The 21,903-nt window shown below is 47.0% G+C and overlaps 1 protein-coding gene across 1 annotated transcript in view; it reads left to right on the top strand.

Annotated features, from left to right (window-relative positions):
• LOC140410640 (exostosin-1-like) overlaps positions 1 to 21,903 on the top strand; it is a 968,627-nt gene that overhangs the window by 736,454 nt on the left and 210,270 nt on the right. The window contains exon 5 of the mRNA XM_072499003.1: positions 20,024 to 20,143. Coding sequence (XP_072355104.1) covers positions 20,024 to 20,143 — 120 coding nt within the window. The remainder of the gene's footprint in view (positions 1 to 20,023; positions 20,144 to 21,903) is intronic.

Here is a 21,903-nt window from a genome sequence, read left to right on the forward strand (position 1 = left end):
GGAGCAGCTGGTGGAAACCCATGCAGACATGGGGAGAACGTGCATACTCGACACAGACAGTGACCCAAGCCGGGAATTGAACCCGGGTCCCTGGCGCTGTTAAGCAATAGTGCTAACCAGTGTGCTACCAATGCAATGACCATGATTCGATTGTCATAAAAACCCATCTGGTCCACTAATGTTGTTTAGGGAAGGACATTTTCCATCCTTACCTGGTCTGACCTACTTGTGACTCCAGAATCACAGCAATGTGGTTGACTCTTAAATACCATAAGACATAGGAGCGGAAGTAAGGCCATTCGGCCCATCGAGTCCACTCCACCATTCAATCGTGGCTGATTTCAACTCCATTTACCCGCTCTCTTTCCATAGCCCTTAATTCCTCGAGAAAGCAAGAATTTATCAACTTCTGTCTTAAAGACACTCAACGTCCCGGCCTCCACCGCCCTCTGTGGCAATGAATTCCACAGACCCACCACTCTCTGGCTGAAGAAATTTCTCCTCATCTCTGTTCTAAAGTGACTCCCTTTTATTCTAAGGCTGTGCCCCCGGGTCCTAGTCTCCCCTGCTAATGGAAACAACTTCCCTACGTCCACCCTATCTAAGCCATTCATTATCTTGTAAGTTTCTATTGGATCTCCCCTCAACCTCCTAAACTCCAATGAATATAATCCCAGGATCCTCAGACGTTCATCGTATGTTAGGCCTACCATTCCTGGGATCATCCGTGTGAATCTCCGCTGGACCCGCTCCAGTGCCAGTATGTCCTTCCTGAGGTGTGGGGCCCAAAATTGCTCACAGTATTCTAAATGGGGCCTAACTAACCACAACAGCCTGACATAGTCATACATACAAAGTCATACCTTGCAGACAATGTCCATGACACCACTTTCACCATTCCTGGGTATGTCCTGTCTCACCGGCAAGACAGACCCAGCAGAGGTTTGCGGCACAGTGGTATACAGTCGGGAGGCTGTAATCCTCGACTCTGGACCTCATTACCTCAGAGAAACACCAGGCATACTGAAAAATGAGGTGCCAACCTGGTGAAGCTGCAAAACAGGACTACTTGTGTGCCACAGCATAAGTAGCAAGTAATAGACAGAGCTAAGCGATTCCATAATGAACGCATCAGATCTAAGCTCTGTAGTCCTGCCACATCCAGCCGTAAATGATGGTGGACAATTAAACAACTTGCTGGAGGAGGAGGCTCCATAAATATCCCCATCCTCAATGATGGAGAAGCCCTGCACATATGTGCAAAAGTCAAGGCTGAGATATTGACAACAATCTTCGGCCAGAAGTCCCGGGTGGAGGTCCCCAGCATCACAGATGTCAGTCTTCAGCCTATAAGATTCTCCCCACGTGATATCAAGAAACGGCTGAAGGCACTGGATACTGCAAAGGCTATGGACGCTGACGATATTCCAGCACCAGTATTGAAGACTTGTGCTCCAGAACTTGCCGCACCCCTAGCCAAACTGTTCCAGTACAGCTACAACATTGACATCTATCTGGCAATGTGGAAAAATTCCAGGTGTGTCAGGTACACAAGAAACAGGAGTAATCCAACCCAGCCAATTACCACCCTATCAGTCTGCTCTCCATCAGCAAAGTGATGGGAGTCATCAACAGTGCTATCAAGTGGCACTTACTCAGCCTGCTCACAGAAGCCCAAGCTGGCCTAATATGGGCAAAAAAGCTGAATTGCAGAGGTGAGTTGAGAGTGACTGTCCTTGACATCAAGACAGCATTTGATCGAGTATGGCATCAAGGAGCCTTAGCCAAACGAGTCAGAAGGAATCAGGGCAAAAACTCTGCTGGTTGGAGTCATGGCTGGCACAAAGGAAGATAGTTGTGGTGGTTGAAGATCAATCATCTCAGCTCCAGAGCGTCACTGCAGAGGTCCCTCAGGATAGTTTCCGAGGTCCAACCATCTTCAGCTGCCTCAACTTCATTGCAGTATTAATGTAAGCCTACTTGTGACAATAATAATAAAAGGTTATTATAAGGTCAGAAGTGAGGATGTTCACCGATGATTGCACATGTTCAGCACCATTCGCAACTCCTCAAATAATGAAGCAGTCCGTGTCCAAATGCAGCAAGATCTGAACAACATCCAGGCTTGGGTTGACAAGTGGCCAGTTACATTTCCGTCACATAAGTGTCAGGCACTGACCATCTCCTACAAGAGAGGATCTAACCATCGTCCCTTGACATTCAATGGCATTACTATCGCTGAAGGCCCCACAATCAATATCCTGGGGGTTACCATTGATCAGAAACTGAACTCGACTAGCCACATTAATACTGTCACTACTAGGACAGGTCAAAGGCTAGGAATCCTACGGTGAGTAACTCACCTCCTGACCCTCCAAAGACTGTCCACCATCTACAAAGCACAAGTCAGGAGTGTAATGGAATACTCTCCACTTATCTGGAGCTTCAACAACACTCAGGAGGTTTGACACAGTCGAGGAAAAAGCAGGCTGCTTGATTGCTCCCGCTTCCACAAACATTCAAACCCTCCGCCACCAATGAACAATGGCAGCTGTGTGTACCGTCTATAAGATGCACTGCAGTAACTTACCAAGGTTCCTTTGACAGCACCTTTCAAACCCACGATCGCTACCATCTAGAAGGACAAGAGGAGCAGATACCTGGGAACCCCACCAGCTAGAGGTTCCCCTCCAAGTCACTCATCACCCCGACTTGGAAATATATCGCCGTTCCTTCACTGTCGCTGGGGCAAAATCCTGGAACTCCCTCCCTCCCAACAGCACTTTGGGTGTACTTACACCTCAAGGACTGCAGCAGTGGTTCAAGAAAACAGCTCACCATCAGCTTCTGAAGGGCAATAAATGCTGGCCTAACCAGCAATGCGCACATCCCTCAAATTCAATTTTTAAAAGTTATTTTAATCGTAAATTAATTGTGGATTTAACCCAGTTTTCTAACTTCAACAGTGAGCTGTGTGTAACACTATGAAGAGCCATTGCTCAATGAAACTGACAGGTTGGAAACCCTTTTAAAGTATAGCTGTGCAGCTGCTGGACTGCAAAGAAAGGCTTGTGCCTTTCAGTAGCAGCAACACCAGCAGAAGCAGCACCAGGTGTCTTCTGGTCAGCCACATATGCCCCTCCACTGGGCAGAAAGAATGGACACAAAGATCAAACTTAAAGGAGGTGATACCCCAATACACACTCAACAGGTAGAATCCATCAAGATGGCTATAATTGGAGGACCCAGTTCTCTGCCTTTCGATGGAGTTTGCGCTCTCTTCTGCATGGCAAGAGTTGAGATGTGAAAAATTGAGAAATAGATTGTGCAGAGGGGATATAATGACAATGTTTTGGAGGATGAAATTGAAGCTTGCGTGTGCAATGGTACAAAGATGAATGATGGTTGTTCAGGAGGGGAATATGAGAAGGTGCCTGAAGAAATGGAAATCAAAGTGGGGTCGCGGGTGGGTGTCAGGTGCATCGCAGAGTGCAGGGTTGCAGAAAATGTGACCAACAAGACCAGAAAGAAAGAGGGCAGACAAAGAACAAAGAATGTAATTTGAAGTTTCGGCAAGAAATGAAAGAATAGATCAGGAGTGAGACTGATGCGGCGATTAATTGTACAGGAGAGCTGAAGGCGGGGAATGGAGGCTACAGAGGAAAGCAGATGTATGTACCTTATGGTAATCCTCAGCAAAGTCACATTGCCAATCATCCCAATTACGGAAATGATACAGGATAGCGCGGCAGTAATGTATTTGAAGGTGCGACTGTTGCTGGTCGGAAAAGAGCAGTGGTCACGTAAAAATTGCTGGTCATCTGTGATATAAAAATTGCTGGTCATCTGTGATATTCCAAAGCCAAGACATAAAGAGATCCAACACAAAGTCATGCAAACATGCTGCTCCACGCTTTGAAAAACCCTATACAGTGGGCAGAAAATATAATGGTACCAGCACTGATGCATCTTTTTCAAACAGCTGACTGGTATAACTTCTGTGAGGTGTGTAGTTGGATGTTTTTCTGACTCACAAACGTATTACACAGGATATTGGAGCAACAACTGCATGCAACACTGTCGCAATAATCTCACAGTGATAAGGGACCAGAATCTGAATATCCTGCACCCTGAGAGTATTCATAGTCTTTACATTTTTTTATCATTTTAAAAATTGGAATGTTTTATGATGTGAAGTCTCATTTTTCAATCTAAGCTACCTTTCCTCTTGGTCAGTCAGTGCCCAGCTGGGCATTTGTGCAAGTAATTCATTCCCTTGTCAATTTACTGTTTCTATAATACCAACTTATGCTCTTAATACTTTTGACTATGAAATTGGGAGCTGGCGATTCATGATTTTCAACATTTTACAGGTGGTTGGGAAGGGGTGGTCTCTTCACAGGGAGAAAATGTTTATGCAAAGCCCAATTTATGATTTTAAAAATTGTAAAAAATTCTTGAAGGAAATACAATCTTGTGTATTTATTTTATTAAAGTTAGCACCAGTGACTAATTAGATCCTAATGCATTAAAGGTAAGCAAGTGTGGCGTGTGGCACGTAGGCCGGCCGGTGTGGGTTCCGAAGGTCAGCCGGTTGGCAAAAGTGGGTCTGGGGGGGGGGGGGGGGGGGGGGGGGGGGGAGTTTGAACAACACTTAAAATTTTACTGAAATATACATCTTAGCTGCAGCAATGTCGGCAGTGTATTGTGCACTATGGTGTATTGTTCAGAGGAGAGCCACGCAGGAGAATTCTCAAAGTGTGATTGTGGGGCTTGGCACCTCAAAGTGGGATGCCATTCACCTTACCTTCATCAGATCATTGAACCACTTGGTGCAGTCTCCAAGTTGAAGGGATCACCCTTCTGCTGCTCACTTTCTCAGTCACCCATCCATGCTGGCATTCACAGGAAACAGAACTTCATTTCAGTCCCACAGCAGGACGTCCAGGAAGCCAAAGAACTGGGGGGGGGGGGGGGGGGGGGCAGCCTTTTTACGTCCCTTCTCCTTTCCTAGTGTTTCTGAAACCTCAGGAAGAAATGTTAAATTCAGCTATTCTGACCCATGCCCTTTTGTAGAAATCCTTACTTTAGGAGCGTGCAGTTCATCTTTCTGCCCACACTGTGTCATTGGTCTGGAGATCTGGAAGCTGGATGTTAATGCTGTGCTCAGTTAAAGGCCTGGCTACTGAATCAAACAGGTTTCCAATCCGCTGCTGACATTGCTGCAGCTAAGGTGTATATTTCAGTAAAATTCTACCCCATGCATTAGTTCAATCTGATTTCCTTGGCTTTCCCAGTAAATTAATCTTTATATTTAAAGACATAATGCAGTGTTGTCTTCAAGGAAAACGATGTAGGATCAGTTAAATAAAGGGAAATTATGAAATTATGAATAGTGCCAGAAGACTGGAGGATAGCAAATGTTGTCCCCTTGTTCAAGAAGGGGAGTAGAGACAACCCCGGTAACTATAGACCAGTGAGCCTTACTTCTGTTATGGGCAAAATCTTGGAAAGGTTTATAAGAGTTAGGATGTATAATCATCTGGAAAGGAATAATTTGATTAGAGATAGTCAACATGGTTTTGTGAAGGGTAGGTCATGCCTCACAAACCTTATTGAGTTCTTTGAGAAGGTGACCAAACAGGTGGATGAGGTTAAAGCAATTGATGTGGCGCATATGGATTTCAGTAAAGCGTTTGATAAGGTTCCCCACGGTAGGCTACTGCAGAAAATATGGAGGCATGGGATTTAGGATGATTTAGCAGTTTGGATCAGAAATTGGCTAGCTGGAAGAAGACAAAGGCTGGTGGTTGATGGGAAATGTTCAGACTGGAGTCCAGTTACTAGTGGTGTACCACAAGGATCTGTTTTGGGGCCACTGCTGTTTGTCATTTTTATAAATGACCTGGAGGAGGGCGTAGAAGGATGGGTGAGTAAATTTGCAGATGACACTAAAGTTGGTGGAGTTATGGACAGTGCGGAAGGATGTTACAAGTTACAGAGGGTCATAGATAAGCTGCAGCGCTGGGCTGAGAGGTGGCAAATGGAGTTTAATGCAGAAAAGTGTGAGGTGATTCATTTTGGAAGGAATAACAGGAAGACTGAGTACTGGGCTAATGGTAAGATTCTTGGCAGTGTGGTTGAGCAGAGAGATCTCGGTGTCATTGTACATAGATCCCTGAAAGTTGCCACCCAGGTTGAGAGGGTTGTTAAGGAGGCGTACGGTGTGTTAGCTTTTATTGGTAGAGGGATTGAGTTTCGGAGCCATGAGGTAATGTTGCAGCTGTACAAAACTCTGGTGCGGCCGCATTTGGAGTATTGCGTGCAATTCTGGTCACCGCATTATAGGAAGGATGTGGAAGCATTGGAAAGGGTGCAGAGGAGATTTACCAGAATGTTGCCTGGTATGGAGGGAAGATTTTATGAGGAAAGGCTGAGGGACTTGAGGCTGTTTTCGTTAGAGAGAAGAAGGTTAAGAGGTGACTTAATTGAGGCATACAAGATGATCAAAGGATTAGACAGGGTGTACAGTGAGAGCCTTTTTCCTCGGATGTTGATGTCTAGCAAGAGGGGACATAGCTTTAAATTGAGGGGAGATAGATATAAGACAGATGTCAGAGGTAGGTTCTTTACTCAGAGAGTAGTAAGGGCGTGGAATGCCCTGCCTGCAACATAGTGGACTCGCCAACACTAAGGGCATTCAAATAGTCATTGGATAGACATAGACATATGGACGATAAGGGAATAGTGTAGATGGGCTTTAGAGTGGTTTCACAGGTCGGCGCAACATCGAGGGCCGAAGGGCCTGTACTGCGCTGTAATGTTCTATGTTCTATGCATGGATACCAAGACAGCCAACATTCTGAACCAAGTGTTATGGGCAGCACGGTAGCATTGTGGTTAGCACTGTGGCTTCCCAGCGGCAGGGTCCCAGGTTTGATTCCCTGCTGGGTCACTGTCTGTGCGGAGTCTGCACGTCCTTCTCGTGTCTGCGTGGGCTTCCTCCGGGTGCTCCGGTTTCCATCCACAGTCCAAAGACATGCAGGTTAGGTGGATTGGCCATGCCAAATTGCCCTTAGTGTCCAAAAAGGTTAGGAGGGGTTATTGGGTGAGGGGGATGGGGTGGAAGTGAAGGCTTAAGTGGGTTGGTGTGGATTCAATGGGCCAAATTGCCTCCTTCTGCACAACATGTTCTATGATTATCTATAACAACTACTTGCTTTAAACTTGCTTTGATTCTGGCATATTAAAGAAAAAAGTAATTTATCTTGGAAAGGTTATAGAGTCACCACGAGGTCTTCAATGTTCAATCACCACATAATGTGCCATATTAAAACTTAGCTCAGTGAATCTTATTGAGTGTGGAAACTTTATACGGGGTGTTTGTGCTCTGCTGACTTTAAACAACAAACACAGACACTGGGTCTATAATGCTGGTGTCCATGTAAAACGCAGATACCTCGCATGGACACTTTTGTGCCATTATGTGTGGTTAATCCAGCTGGGACAATAATGCAGTGCGAATCATGTGAGATGGCCACTAAGTTCTTCAAAAATCAGGTAAATACATATTGTCTGACCATTATGTTCAGGCTAAAGGATAATAGATTATTGCACAAAAGCAGAATGACACTAGAAGAATCTTGTACATTTGACTAACACAAAACAAGAAAAGACAGTCCAAACTCTGCCATTATTTTCATTTTTGCTTTCAATTACCTCTTGCTATGTAGGAATTCAGCCTCACAAAGAGCATCTTTGTAGCCCCACCCTTTGTTGAGGCACGAAACTGAGGACCATATGGCTGATCTTCAAATGTGTGGAGGCTTTCACAAGGGTGGCACGGTGATGCAGTGGTTAGCACTGCTGCCTCCAGGGCACCGAGGACCCCGGTTCGATCCCAGTCCCGGGACACTGTCCATGTGGAGTTTGCACATTCTACCCGTGTCTGTGTGGGTCTCACTTAAACCTTCACTTCCACCCTATCCTCCTAACCCAAAAGATGTGCAGGGTAGGTGGACTGGCAACCCTAAATTGCCCCTTAATTGAAAATAAATATTTTTAAAATGTCTTGTTTTTCACATGAATGTTAAAGTCGATGGATCTGTTGATCAAATAATTGCTCCACCATCATCAGGCAATTGGGATATTAACCATTTCTAGCACATAAACAGATAAGATGCAAACATCAGTTCCCTGGCCACTTGATGACTTGGTTGGTTTTGACACCTGCCTCATCGTAGAATAAAGCTTTGAATAAATTGGTGCAGCAATTTAAGATGCACTGCATTTACAGTATTTGACATTTGCCAGCAAGCCATTATGATGTCTGATTGATATGGCTTAGGATTTAAAAATAAAATACTTATTATCCTTCAAGTTAACCAATAACTTGATTTGTATCCAGAACCCAACATTTGCAGCCTGGATAATCTACACATCAAAATCTACAAATGTGCTGGGAATTTGGAGACAGCTAAACTGCAGTCTAAATTTTGATGTTTAATAAAGAAAGGTAGTTTCCTCATGAACTATTTCTGAAACATATTAATCCTGAATACCTACCTTATATTAATGTAATGCCAGTGTCTCTCAAATGTCATATTACCAGCAATGGTCAGGATCATCGTCTCTCTACATCCATTTTTAAAGGCAAAACTCCTTTTTCTTCAATTACTTAAGGGTTACTTTGGGCGGGATTCTTTGGCAGTAAGGGGGACCATTTAAAGGGGGACAGAGGGGACCATTTAAAAGGTTGCTGTCTGTGGTGAGGTGAGTACAGATTAACTTACTTGCCTTGCAGGTCAGCTGTTGAGTTCGGGAGTGAGAGCTGGGACCTTAGAATCAGCGCGGGAATTTTGAAAAGCGCGGGGGCTGCGAGACAGAGGGGACCATTTAAAAGGTTGCTGTCTGTGGTGAGGTGAGTACAGATTAACTTACTTGCCTTGCAGGTCAGCTGTTGAGTTCGGGAGTGAGAGCTGGGACCTTAGAATCAGCGCGGGAATTTTGAAAAGCGCGGGGGCTGCGAGACAGAGGGGACCATTTAAAAGGTTGCTGTCTGTGGTGAGGTGAGTACAGATTAACTTACTTGCCTTGCAGGTCAGCTGTTGAGTTCGGGAGTGAGAGCTGGGACCTTAGAATCAGCGCGGGAATTTTGAAAAGCGCGGGGGCTGCGAGACAGAGGGGACCATTTAAAAGGTCGCTGTCTGTGGTGAGGTGAGTACAGATTAACTTACTTGCCTTGCAGGTCAGCTGTTGAGTTCGGGAGTGAGAGCTGGGACCTTAGAATCAGCGCGGGAATTTTGAAAAGCGCGGGGGCTGCGAGACAGAGGGGACCATTTAAAAGGTTGCTGTCTGTGGTGAGGTGAGTACAGATTAACTTACTTGCCTTGCAGGTCAGCTGTTGAGTTCGGGAGTGAGAGCTGGGACCTTAGAATCAGCGCGGGAATTTTGAAAAGCGCGGGGGCTGCGAGACAGAGGGGACCATTTAAAAGGTCGCTGTCTGTGGTGAGGTGAGTACAGATTAACTTACTTGCCTTGCAGGTCAGCTGTTGAGTTCGGGAGTGAGAGCTGGGACCTTAGAATCAGCGCGGGAATTTTGAAAAGCGCGGGGGCTGCGAGACAGAGGGGACCATTTAAAAGGTTGCTGTCTGTGGTGAGGTGAGTACAGATTAACTTACTTGCCTTGCAGGTCAGCTGTTGAGTTCGGGAGTGAGAGCTGGGACCTTAGAATCAGCGCGGGAATTTTGAAAAGCGCGGGGGCTGCGAGACAGAGGGGACCATTTAAAAGGTTGCTGTCTGTGGTGAGGTGAGTACAGATTAACTTACTTGCCTTGCAGGTCAGCTGTTGAGTTCGGGAGTGAGAGCTGGGACCTTAGAATCAGCGCGGGAATTTTGGAAAGCGCGGGGGCTGCGAGACAGAGGGGACCATTTAAAAGGTTGCTGTCTGTGGTGAGGTGAGTACAGATTAACAACTTGCTTACCTTGCAGGCCAAGTCGATTTCAGCAGGAGCGGAGCAGGTTAGTCCATTTCTGCGGGGGCAGTGCGGAAGTGATTTCTGGGAGGTAAGTTTCTCCTTTAAATAAATTTTTTTTTAAAAAAAATTCTAGTGTTTAAGGTGGGAACAGGAAGTCGACCCGCGGACGTCTGGGAAGACCCTCACCAATAAATTCTGGTGGAGAGGAAACCCGAGACACTACACGTGTAGTGTCTCCCACCCGCCCTCCTCCTCTAACCTAATAATAAAACCCTTTGGTGTGAGGTAAGTACCATATTTTATTATTGTTATTAATAATTTTTATTCTTTATTTTTTTTTTATATATAAATTTTTTTTTTTAATTTAGTTGTTAGCCAGATCTTGGTAGAAAGTTAGAGGAATGGCAGGGAAGGGAGTGCAATGTTCCTCCTGCAGGATGTTTGAGGTGAGGGATGCCGTTAGTGTCCCTGCTGATTTTACCTGCAGGAAGTGCTGCCATCTCCAGCTCCTCCAAGACCGAGTTAGGGAACTGGAGCTGGAGTTGGAAGAACTTCGGATCATTCGGGAGGCAGAGGGGGTCATAGATAGCAGCTTCAGGGAATTAGTTACACCAAAGATTGGAGATAGATGGGTAACTGTAAGAGGGACGGGGAAAAAACAGTCAGTGCAGGGATCCCCTGCGGTCGTTCCCCTGAGAAACAAGTATACCGCTTTGGATACTTGTGGGGGGGACGACTTACCAGGGGTAAGCCATGGGGTACAGACCTCTGGCACAGAGTCTGTCCCTGTTGCTCAGAAGGGAAGGGGGGAGAGGAGCAGAGCATTAGTAATTGGGGACTCTATAGTCAGGGGCACAGATAGGAGATTTTGTGGGAGCGTGAGAGACTCACGTTTGGTATGTTGCCTCCCAGGTGCAAGGGTACGTGATGTCTCGGATCGTGTTTTCCGGGTCCTTAAGGGGGAGGGGGAGCAGCCCCAAGTCGTGGTCCACATTGGCACTAACGACATAGGTAGGAAAGGGGATAAGGATGTCAGGCAGGCTTTCAGGGAGCTAGGATGGAAGCTCAGAACTAGAACAAACAGAGTTGTTATCTCTGGGTTGTTGCCCGTGCCACGTGATAGTGAGATGAGGAATAGGGAGAGAGAGCAATTAAACACGTGGCTACAGGGATGGTGCAGGCGGGAGGGATTCAGATTTCTGGATAACTGGGGCGCTTTCTGGGGAAGGTGGGACCTCTACAGACAGGATGGTCTACATCTGAACCTGCGGGGCACAAATATCCTGGGGGGGAGATTTGTTAGTGCTCTTTGGGGGGGTTTAAACTAATGCAGCAGGGGCATGGGAACCTGGATTGTAGTTTTTGGGTAAGGGAGAATGAGAGTATAGAGGTCAGGAGCTCAGATTTGACGTCGGAGGAGGGGGCCAGTGTTCAGGTAGGTGGTTTGAAGTGTGTCTACTTCAATGCCAGGAGTATACGAAATAAGGTAGGGGAACTGGCAGCATGGGTTGGTACCTGGGACTTCGATGTTGTGGCCATTTCGGAGACGTGGATAGAGCAGGGACAGGAATGGATGTTGCAGGTTCCGGGGTTTAGGTGTTTTAGTAAGCTCAGGGAAGGAGGCAAAAGAGGGGGAGGTGTGGCGCTGCTAGTCAAGAGCAGTATTACGGTGGCGGAGAGGATGCTAGATGGGGACTCATCTTCCGAGGTAGTATGGGCTGAGGTTAGAAACAGGAAAGGAGAGGTCACCCTGTTGGGAGTTTTCTATAGGCCTCCAAATAGTTCTAGGGATGTAGAGGAAAGGATGGCGAAGATGATCCTGGATATGAGCGAAAGTAACAGGGTAGTTATTATGGGAGACTTTAACTTTCCAAATATTGACTGGAAAAGATATAGTTCGAGTACATTAGATGGGTCGTTTTTTGTTCAGTGTGTGCAGGAGGGTTTCCTGACACAGTTTGTTGACAGGCCAACAAGAGGTGAGGCCACATTGGATTTGGTTTTGGGTAATGAACCAGGCCAGGTGTTGGATTTGGAGGTAGGTGAGCACTTTGGGGACAGTGACCACAATTCGGTGACGTTTACGTTAAGGATGGAAAGGGATAAGTATACACCGCAGGGCAAGAGTTATAGCTGGGGGAAGGGAAATTATGATGCCATTAGACGTGACTTGGGGGGGATAAGGTGGAGAAGTAGGCTGCAAGTTTTGGACACACTGGATAAGTGGAGCTTGTTCAAGGATCAGCTATTGCGTGTTCTTGATAAGTATGTACCGGTCAGGCAGGGAGGAAGGTGTAGAGCGAGGGAACCGTGGTTTACCAAAGAAGTGGAATCTCTTGTTAAGAGGAAGAAGGAGGCCTATGTGAAGATGAGGTGTGAAGTTTCAGTTGGGGCGATGGATAGTTACAAGGTAGCGAGGAAGGATCTAAAGAGAGAGCTAAGACGAGCAAGGAGGGGACATGAGAAGTATTTGGCAGGAAGGATCAAGGAAAACCCAAAAGCTTTCTATAGGTATGTCAGGAATAGGCGAATGACTAGGGACAGAGTAGGACCAGTCAAGGACAGGGAAGGGAAGTTGTGTGTAGAGTCTGAAGAGATAGGCGAGATACTAAATGAATATTTTTCGTCAGTATTCACTCAGGAAAAAGATAATGTTGTGGAGGAGAATGCTGAGCTCCAGGTAAATAGATTAGATGGCATTGAGGTAAGTAGGGAAGAGGTGTTGGCAATTCTGGACAGGCTGAAAATAGATAAGTCCCCGGGGCCTGATGGGATTTATCCTAGGATTCTCTGGGAGGCCAGGGAAGAGATTGCTGGACCATTGGCTTTGATTTTTATGTCATCATTGGATACAGGAATAGTGCCAGAGGACTGGAGGATAGCAAATGTGGTCCCTTTGTTCAAAAAGGGGAGCAGAGACAACCCCGGCAACTATAGACCGGTGAGCCTCACGTCTGTAGTGGGTAAAGTCTTGGAGGGCATTATAAGAGACAAGATTTATAATCATCTAGATAGGAATAATATGATCAGGGATAGTCAGCATGGCTTTGTGAAGGGTAGGTCATGCCTCACAAACCTTATCGAGTTCTTTGAGAAGGTGACTGAACAGGTAGACGAGGGTAGAGCAGTTGATGTGGTGTATATGGATTTCAGCAAAGCGTTTGATAAGGTTCCCCACGGTAGGCTATTGCAGAAAATACGGAGGCTGGGGATTGAGGGTGATTTAGAGATGTGGATCAGAAATTGGCTAGCTGAAAGAAGACAGAGGGTGGTGGTTGATGGGAAATGTTCAGAATGGAGTTCTGTCACAAGTGGAGTACCACAAGGATCTGTTCTGGGGCCGTTGCTGTTTGTCATTTTTATCAATGACCTAGAGGAAGGCGCAGAAGGGTGGGTGAGTAAATTTGCAGACGATACTAAAGTCGGTGGTGTTGTCGATAGTGAGGAAGGAAGTAGCAGGTTACAGAGGGATATAGATAAGCTGCAGTGCTGGGCTGAGAGGTGGCAAATGGAGTTTAATGTAGAGAAGTGTGAGGTGATTCACTTTGGAAGGAAAAACAGGAATGTGGAATATGTGGCTAATGGAAAAGTTCTTGAAAGTGTGGATGAGCAGAGGGATCTAGGTGTCCATGTACATAGATCCCTGAAAGTTGCCACCCAGGTTGATAGGGTGGTGAAGAAGGCCTATGGAGTGTTGGCCTTTATTGGTAGAGGGATTGAGTTCCGGAGTCAGGAGGTCATGTTGCAGCTGTACAGAACTCTGGTACGGCCGCATTTGGAGTATTGCGTACAGTTCTGGTCACCGCATTATAGGAAGGACGTGGAGGCTTTGGAACGGGTGCAGAGGAGATTTACCAGGATGTTGCCTGGTATGGAGGGAAAATCTTATGAGGAAAGGCTGATGGACTTGAGGTTGTTTTCGTTAGAGAGAAGAAGGTTAAGAGGAGACTTAATAGAGGCATACAAAATGATCAGAGGGTTAGATAGGGTGGACAGTGAGAGCCTTCTCCCGCGGATGGAAATGGCTAGCACGAGGGGACATAGCCTTAAACTGAGGGGTAATAGATATAGGACAGAGGTCAGGGGTAGGTTCTTTACGCAAAGAGTAGTGAGGCCGTGGAATGCCCTACCTGCTACAGTAGTGAACTCGCCAACATTAAGGGCATTTAAAAGTTTATTGGATAAACATATGGATGATAATGGTATAGTGTAGGTTAGATGGCTTTTGTTTCGGTGCAACATCGTGGGCCGAAGGGCCTGTACTGCGCTGTATTGTTCTATGTTCTATGTTCTATGTTCTATGTTCTAAGCCTCACTCTAATGAGCAAATTCCTGAGATACCTGAGGCTTTGGGATTCAGCCCCTTTGCCTCAGAGACCTCAGGTGAGTGCCGTTCAGCACTGGTCCCCACAAACGGGGATACGATTCACGGGGGTCTCCCAGAGGATCGGAGGTCCCCAGCTGCATGCCCTTTGGCAGGGTGGTGCTCTAGCACTGCTGGTACCACCTAGGCACACTGCTAGTGCCATCTTGGCACCGTGGCAGTGCCATGTGGGTACCAGCCTGGCACTGCCAAGGTTCCCAGATGGCATTGCCATCTGGCATAGACACTGCCAAGGTGCCATGCTTTGGTTGTTTGTGCATGTGCGATCAGGCGAAGGTTGCCTCGCGGGGGTGCTGGTGGGGTGCGGGGACCCTACCATATGTGTTTGGGCTGGGGAGAGGTCGGGGATCGTTTGGGGGGCCTTGGAGTTTGAGACGTCATTTATAAATGACGTACAATCTCTGGCTATAATGGGAGTTCCAGCGAGCAGAGCTCGGCACTGTAAAAAACGGGGCTATGTTCCCCGTTCAGGCTTCTTCTTCAACGCGAGCCATGTTGAATAGCCATGTGTTTCTCCGCATTGCGAGTACTGGGAAACACATGGCTAAACGCGCTCGCCAGGGCACTGTGTTCCCTTTTGGAAGAATCACGCCCAAAACCAGTTGTGTGGCATAAGATAGTAAGCTAAGTTTTGTGAGGGCCACGAAGAATCCAGCACGAGTTTTAAGGATACAAAGTAATAATATTTATTTACAATAACATATATATATAACAGCAGCAGCAACTTCTCTTGCTACACACTCCTTCCTGCTGTTTCCAAACTGGCCAGCTTTATTTATACTTGGAGTTTACTAATGGTTTCTCCGCCCCCATCATTGGGGAAGCTCATACTCCCACAGGATTGTGGGATTGTCATTAGTCCCCAGCCAATGGTAAGCAGGCAGGTTATAACATCCCTCCCCCCCAAAGTCCAAGGAATCCACCGAAGACCCTGGCAAAGGAGGGCGTCGGACTCGTTTTGCCGCAGGCCGGACACCATTTGAACGTGGCGCTGGATCAGGTGGCGTGTAACGAGATGGAGACCGGCGCTTCCGTGATGAACGGCGCAACGGTTGTACATCCACGGCCCGTGGACCCCAGGATTCCCCCTCTGATGCATCCTGTGTCTCCATCTCGGAGTCAGAGTCTGCTGCCTCCGTCATGTCAGCGTCTCTATCTCCATTCGGTTCTGTAATGACCTGCGCAGGCTTCAAGTGAGGCACCAGTGGAAGATTGTGAGGACTACCTTCCCTTGTCTCTGCGGCTGTAGAAATGAGCTCCGTGGGCGGGGAATCTTTTGAGGGGATAGTCTTCTGGACCGAACGTGGTCTACATGTTTGCACTGGAGATGACCCTGGGCTTGCACCTGGTAAGATATAGGGCCCGTTTGGCAAAAGATTTCCCCAGGAACCCACTGGGCACCACCAGCAAAATTCCGAACGAACACTGGGTCACCGGGCGCAAACTGCCGAATTGGCCGATGCCGAGAAAATCCCTGTCCCTGCCGTTCTTGTCTGCGGCGTACTTTTGCGCCAATGTCCGGGAAAACCACACTAAGGCGGGTGCGAAGTCTCCGGCCCATTAGGAGTTCTGCGGGAGCTACCCCAGTCACCGCATGGGGGGTGGTCCTATACGTAAACAAAAAGCGAGCCAGTCTCGTGTCCATTGATCCGGAAGTCTGCTTCTTTAGGCCTCTTTTGAATGTCTGCACTGCGTGCTCTGCCAACCCATTTGAAGCCGGGTGGTAAGGGGCAGTGCGGATATGGCGTATGCCGTTCATCTTCGTGAACCTCGCAAACTCCTCACTCGTGAATGGAGTGCCGTTATCCGTGACCAGCACCTCGGGGAGGCCATGTGTACTAAAGGACAAACGCATCTTTTCAATGGTTGCGCAGGACATTGTCCCCTACATCTTATGCACCTCTAGCCATTTAGACTGGGCGTCAATTAATAGAAGGAACATGGATCCTTGAAAAGGGCCTGTGAAATCTGCATGCAAGCCCGCCCAAGGCCGCCCTGGCCATTCCCAGTGATGTAGGGGCGCGGCCGGCAGAAGCTTCTGATGCTCCTGGCAAATGGAGCAGTTTTGGGCCACCTTCTCAATGTCGGTGTCGAGGCCTGGCCACCAGACATAACTCCGGGCCAACATTTTCATTTTGGCCACACCTGGATGCTCATTGTGCAGCTCCTGGCCTTTTTCCGGGACAATCACACGCGTCCCCCACAAGAGGATGCCATCTTCCACGCTGAATTCTGACAGCTTGGAGGAAAATGCCCGCAACTCGCCTGGGAGCTGTCTATGCTGCCCACCATACAGGACTATGTGCCAAACCTTTGACAGGACTGGCTCCGTCTGGGTCCACTCACGGATCTGTGATGCCGTGACAGGCAAGGTGTCCATAAAATTTAGGGTTGCAACCACCTCACCGGTCGTGCGGGTCGACATGGGGCCGGTTGATAAAGGCAATCGGCTCAGTGCGTCGGCATTTGCTATCTGCGTACCTGGTTTGTGCTCCAGAGAATACTCGTATGCAGCAAGCAACAAAGCCCAGCGCTGGATCCGTGCGGAAGCAATGGGCAGTATTGGCTTATCCTCTCTGAAAAGTCCCAGCAGAGGCTTATGATCAGTCACGATAGTGAAATGGCGGCCATACACGTACTGGTGGAAGCGTTTCACCGCAAAAACCACTGCCAGGCCCTCCTTCTCGATCTGCACGTACTTTTTCTCCACTGCAGTCAATTTGCGGGAGGCGAAAGCTATTGGTTGCTCGGCCCCGTTCTCCATCTTGTGTGACAGGACGGCCCCAATACCATACGGGGATGCATCACATGTGACGAGCAATGGCTTTCCAGGATCATAGGGACCAGACGACGACAATTGTTGCCTTACCCGCTGGAAAGTGGTTTCTTGCGGCTGACCCCAAACCCAGGTGTGATTTTTCTTTAGCAGCAGGTGCAAAGGGGCCAGCGTAGTTGCCAGATTGGGGAGGAACTTCCCATAATAGTTTACGAGACCGAGAAAAGAACGAAGATGCGAAGTGTCAGTCGGGGCGAGGACCTGTTGAATTGCACGCACCTTCTCTGCGACGGGGTGCAAACCTTCGCGGTCCACCCGATAACCTAGGTAGACTACTTCCTTTGCCTGAAATACGCACTTTGTGCGACGTAAACGGACTCCAACCTCCAAAAGGCTGGTCCCAGTTTTGGTCGGAACGACGGCGTCTCTGGCGCCTCCAGGACCGCCGTCCGCGACGGGGTCGGCGCCTACAAGTCTGACACGGACATGGCTCCTCATCCATTGGTTCTGGAGAAGGCTCCCTTCGGGGAGGAATGTCTGACGGCCACTGGCGTCGGTCCGGACGTTGCCTCGCCCAAGGTACCGCAGGAGTGCGGGGGGACGTTTTCGGACGGAAGGGGTTGCGCCCCAAGGCATGCACTTCCATTCCCTGTAGCTCCTGCACTCCTCGTTCTGCGCTCTCTCGGGACAATACTATTTGAATGACCTGTTGAAAAGTCAATGTTGGCTCAGCTAACAACTTTCTCTGGGTGGCCGCATTGTTAATACCGCAAACCAAACGGTCGGGTAACATTTCTGACAAGGTCTCACCATAGTCACAGTACTCCGCAATCCTGCGTAGCCTGGATAGAAAATCGGCAAGGGATTCTCCAGGGGTCCTCTCAGCGGTATTAAACCGGTAACGCTGGACTATCGTGGACGGGGTTGGGTTAAAATGTTGTCCCACTATATTCACAAGGCATGGTATAATTGAAAACAACTTCCAACCTGTATCCAACAAAAATCCAGGGAGGTGGCTTCAGCAGTGTAGACAGCTATTCACTTTAAACTTCGTCGCTAGTTTTGTGAGGGCCACGAAGAATCCAGCACGAGTTTTAAGGATACAACGTAATAACATTTATTTACAATAACATATATATAACAGCAGCAGCAGCAACTTCCCTTGCTGCACACTCCTTCCTGCTGTTTCCAAACTGGCCAGCTTTATTTATACTTGGAGTTTACTAATGGTTTCTCCGCCCCCCTCATTGGGGAAGCTCATACTCCCACAGGATTGTGGGATTGTCATTAGTCCCCAGCCAATGGTAAGTAGGCAGGTTATAACACTAAGTTAGAAAACTGCTTTAAATTGTGGGTGAAGGGCAAAGGGGACATAGGGTCAAACCAACATTAGAACCGATGTCAGGGGGTGCTCATTCTTCACCCAGACAATGATCAACAGTTGAAATCAACATGTTGGTCAAAAATTGGAGACAAAAACCCAGGAATCATTTAAGAAACAATTAAGTGCAGCAATAAGAAGAATGTAATTTGTTCTGGATTTATGAATTAAGTGGCCTGAATTGTAAGCATATTATGATCTTGTGTGAAGAGACAGCACAATGATTACTGCTGCTTATAGCAACTCCTGGCAGGAGATCTGCTGTCATCGTATGTCATGCTCACCTGTCTTGCACCATCCTGACACATCCACTATAGCTTGTCTGCAATCACTGTCTGACATTTGTCATCTAACGATGCCGAGACCGACTCCTCTTTCTCCTGCCCTCCACCTTGCCCTCTAGAAGAAATCTATGTAGCTTTTCTGCTCTGTTCAAATGACAGAAGTACTGACATTTCTATTCTGGATGTCTCTTTTCAGAGTTCTTTTTGCTCTTGCAATTTCAACCAGTTCCTCCATTCGTTTGCATATAAAATTTTAAACATGCATCTTGGCATCCACATTTCAAAGGTCTCAATTTGCTTCCACAGATCTTTACTTATGACCCAGGTTTCTGAGGCATACAGGTAGCATCTTATGAGTTTTCTTGTTGTTATCATGTCCTCCATCTTCACAAAATTACTCAAAGTATCATAGAATTTATAGTGGAGAAGGAGGCAATTCGGTCCATCGAGTCTGCACCGGCTCTTGTAAAGAGCACCCTACCCAAGCCCACATGTCCACCCTATCCCCATAACCCAGTAGTAACCCCGCCCAACACGAAGGGCAATTTTGGACACTAAGGGCAATTTAGCATGGCCAATCGACCTAACCTGCACATCTTTGGACTATGAGACGAAGCTGGAGCACCCGGAGGAAATCCACGCACACACGTGGAGAACGTGCAGACCGTCCGCACAGACAGTGACCCAAGCCGGGAATCGAACCTGAGACCCTGGAGCTGTGAAGCAATTATGCTAATCACTGCTACCGTGCTGCTCATGGCTATCTCTATCCTTCTTCTTTGGAATTGCAACTCGCATCTTCTGTTATTTGTTCTCAATATCAAACAGTGATTTTAACACATTTAAAGAGGCAAAGAGAAGAGTGTAGGATGCCACTTAAGATATGTAAAGAATGGGAATAGTTGAGCTCCTGATAGAGACGAGAAAGACAGTAAAAGGATGTGAGAAAGCGATGTTACAGAGTGTGTTCAAAACAAAAGAGTAACTAAAAGGAGATGATGTGCGCCTTTTTAATTTTTCAAAGAAAAGCAAACACTAGCTGTCACTAACAAACACCAAAGACAACCAGAAAAAATGATTCTTCAATGATTCCACAGGCACTTTGATATTTATGTGGCATCCAAAACACCAATTTCTGGCATTGCTATCAACCCAGAATAGCATTTTTTTTTTGCAATGTTCATTTAATTCTCTTGTTCTCTCTTTGTGTTTTATTTGCAGATTCCTTCGATAACTAGATCTGTACACCATGAGAAGATACTGGCACTTAGGCAACAAACACAATTCCTTTGGGATGCTTATTTTTCTTCTGCAGAAAAGATAGTATTAACTACTTTAGAGGTGAGTGGATCAGCTTTTGTACTTTTAATTAATTTATTACAGTTTTGGCTTCTTTTACACCGTTCCCCATTCAATGCCCTACCAACAACTTCCATAAGTGGATCATGATCCCTACTATCTGGAACCACATCTTCACACTTTCTGCCACGCAGCGTGTGGACATAATGATAAACAGTTATCCCAAGGGCTTGACTGTTACTAGATTAAAGATACTCTCACACATATTTCAGAGAGATGGAAAATATTGCACCAAGACCAGATTTTTCAACAAGCTAAAACTGAACAGATTTATTTATAAAATAGAACTTAGAACATTGAACAATACAGCGCAGTACAGGCCCTTCGGCCCACGATGTTGCACCGAAACAAAAGCCATCTAACCTACACTATGCCATTATCATCCATATGTTTATCCAATAAACTTTTAAATGCCCTCAATGTTGGCGAGTTCACTACTGTAGCAGGTAGGGCATTCCACGGCCTCACTACTCTTTGCGTAAAGAACCTACCTCTGACCTCTGTCCTATATCTATTACCCCTCAGTTTAAAGTTATGTCCCCTCGTGCCAGCCATTTCCATCCGCGGGAGAAGGCTCTCACTGTCCACCCTATCCAACCCCCTGATCATTTTGTATGCCTCTATTAAGCCTCCTCTTAACCTTCTTCTCTCCAACGAAAACAACCTCAAGCCCATCAGCCTTTCCTCATAAGATTTTCCCTCCATACCAGGCAACATCCTGGTAAATCTCCTCTGCACCCGCTCCAAAGCCTCCACGTCCTTCCTATAATGCGGTGACCAGAACTGTACGCAATACTCCAAATGCGGCCGTACCAGAGTTCTGTACAGCTGCAACATGACCTCCCGACTCCGGAACTCAATCCGTCTACCAATAAAGGCCAACACTCCATAGGCCTTCTTAACAACTCTATCAACCTGGGTGGCAACTTTCAGGGATCTATGTACATGGACACCTAGATCCCTCTGCTCATCCACACTTTCAAGAACTTTACCATTAGCCAAATATTCCGCATTCCTGTTATTCCTTCCAAAGTGAATCACCTCACACTTCTCTACATTAAACTCCATTTGCCACCTCTCAGCCCAGCTCTGCAGCTTATCTATATCCCTCTAACCTGCTACATCCTTCCACACTATCGACAACACCACCGACTTTAGTATCGTCTGCAAATTTACTCACCCACCCTTCTGCGCCTTCCTCTAGGTCATTGATAAAAATGACAAACAGCAACGGCCCCAGAACAGATCCTTGTGGTACTCCACTTGTGACTGTACTCCATTCTGAACATTTCCCATCAACCACCACCCTCTGTCTTCTTTCAGCTAGCCAATTTCTGATCCACATCTCTAAATCACCCTCAATCCCCAGCCTCCGTATTTTCTGCAATAGCCTACCGTGGGGAACCTTATCAAACGCTTTGCTGAAATCCATATACACCACATCAACTGCTCTACCGTCATCTACCTGTTCAGTCACCTTCTCAAAGAACTCAATAAGGTTTGTGAGGCATGACCTACCCTTCACAAAGCCATGCTGACTATCCCTGATCATATTATTCCTATCTAGATGATTATAAATCTTGTCTCTTATAATCCCCTCCAAGACTTTACCCACTACAGACGTGAGGCTCACCGGTCTATAGTTGCCGGGGTTGTCTCTGCTCCCCTTTTTGAACAAAGGGACCACATTTGCTGTCCTCCAGTCCTCTGGCTCTATTCCTGTAGCCAATGATGACATAAAA

Source organism: Scyliorhinus torazame, chromosome 4 (assembly GCF_047496885.1).
Source record: "Scyliorhinus torazame isolate Kashiwa2021f chromosome 4, sScyTor2.1, whole genome shotgun sequence".
NCBI classification, from domain to species: Eukaryota; Metazoa; Chordata; class Chondrichthyes; order Carcharhiniformes; family Scyliorhinidae; genus Scyliorhinus; species Scyliorhinus torazame.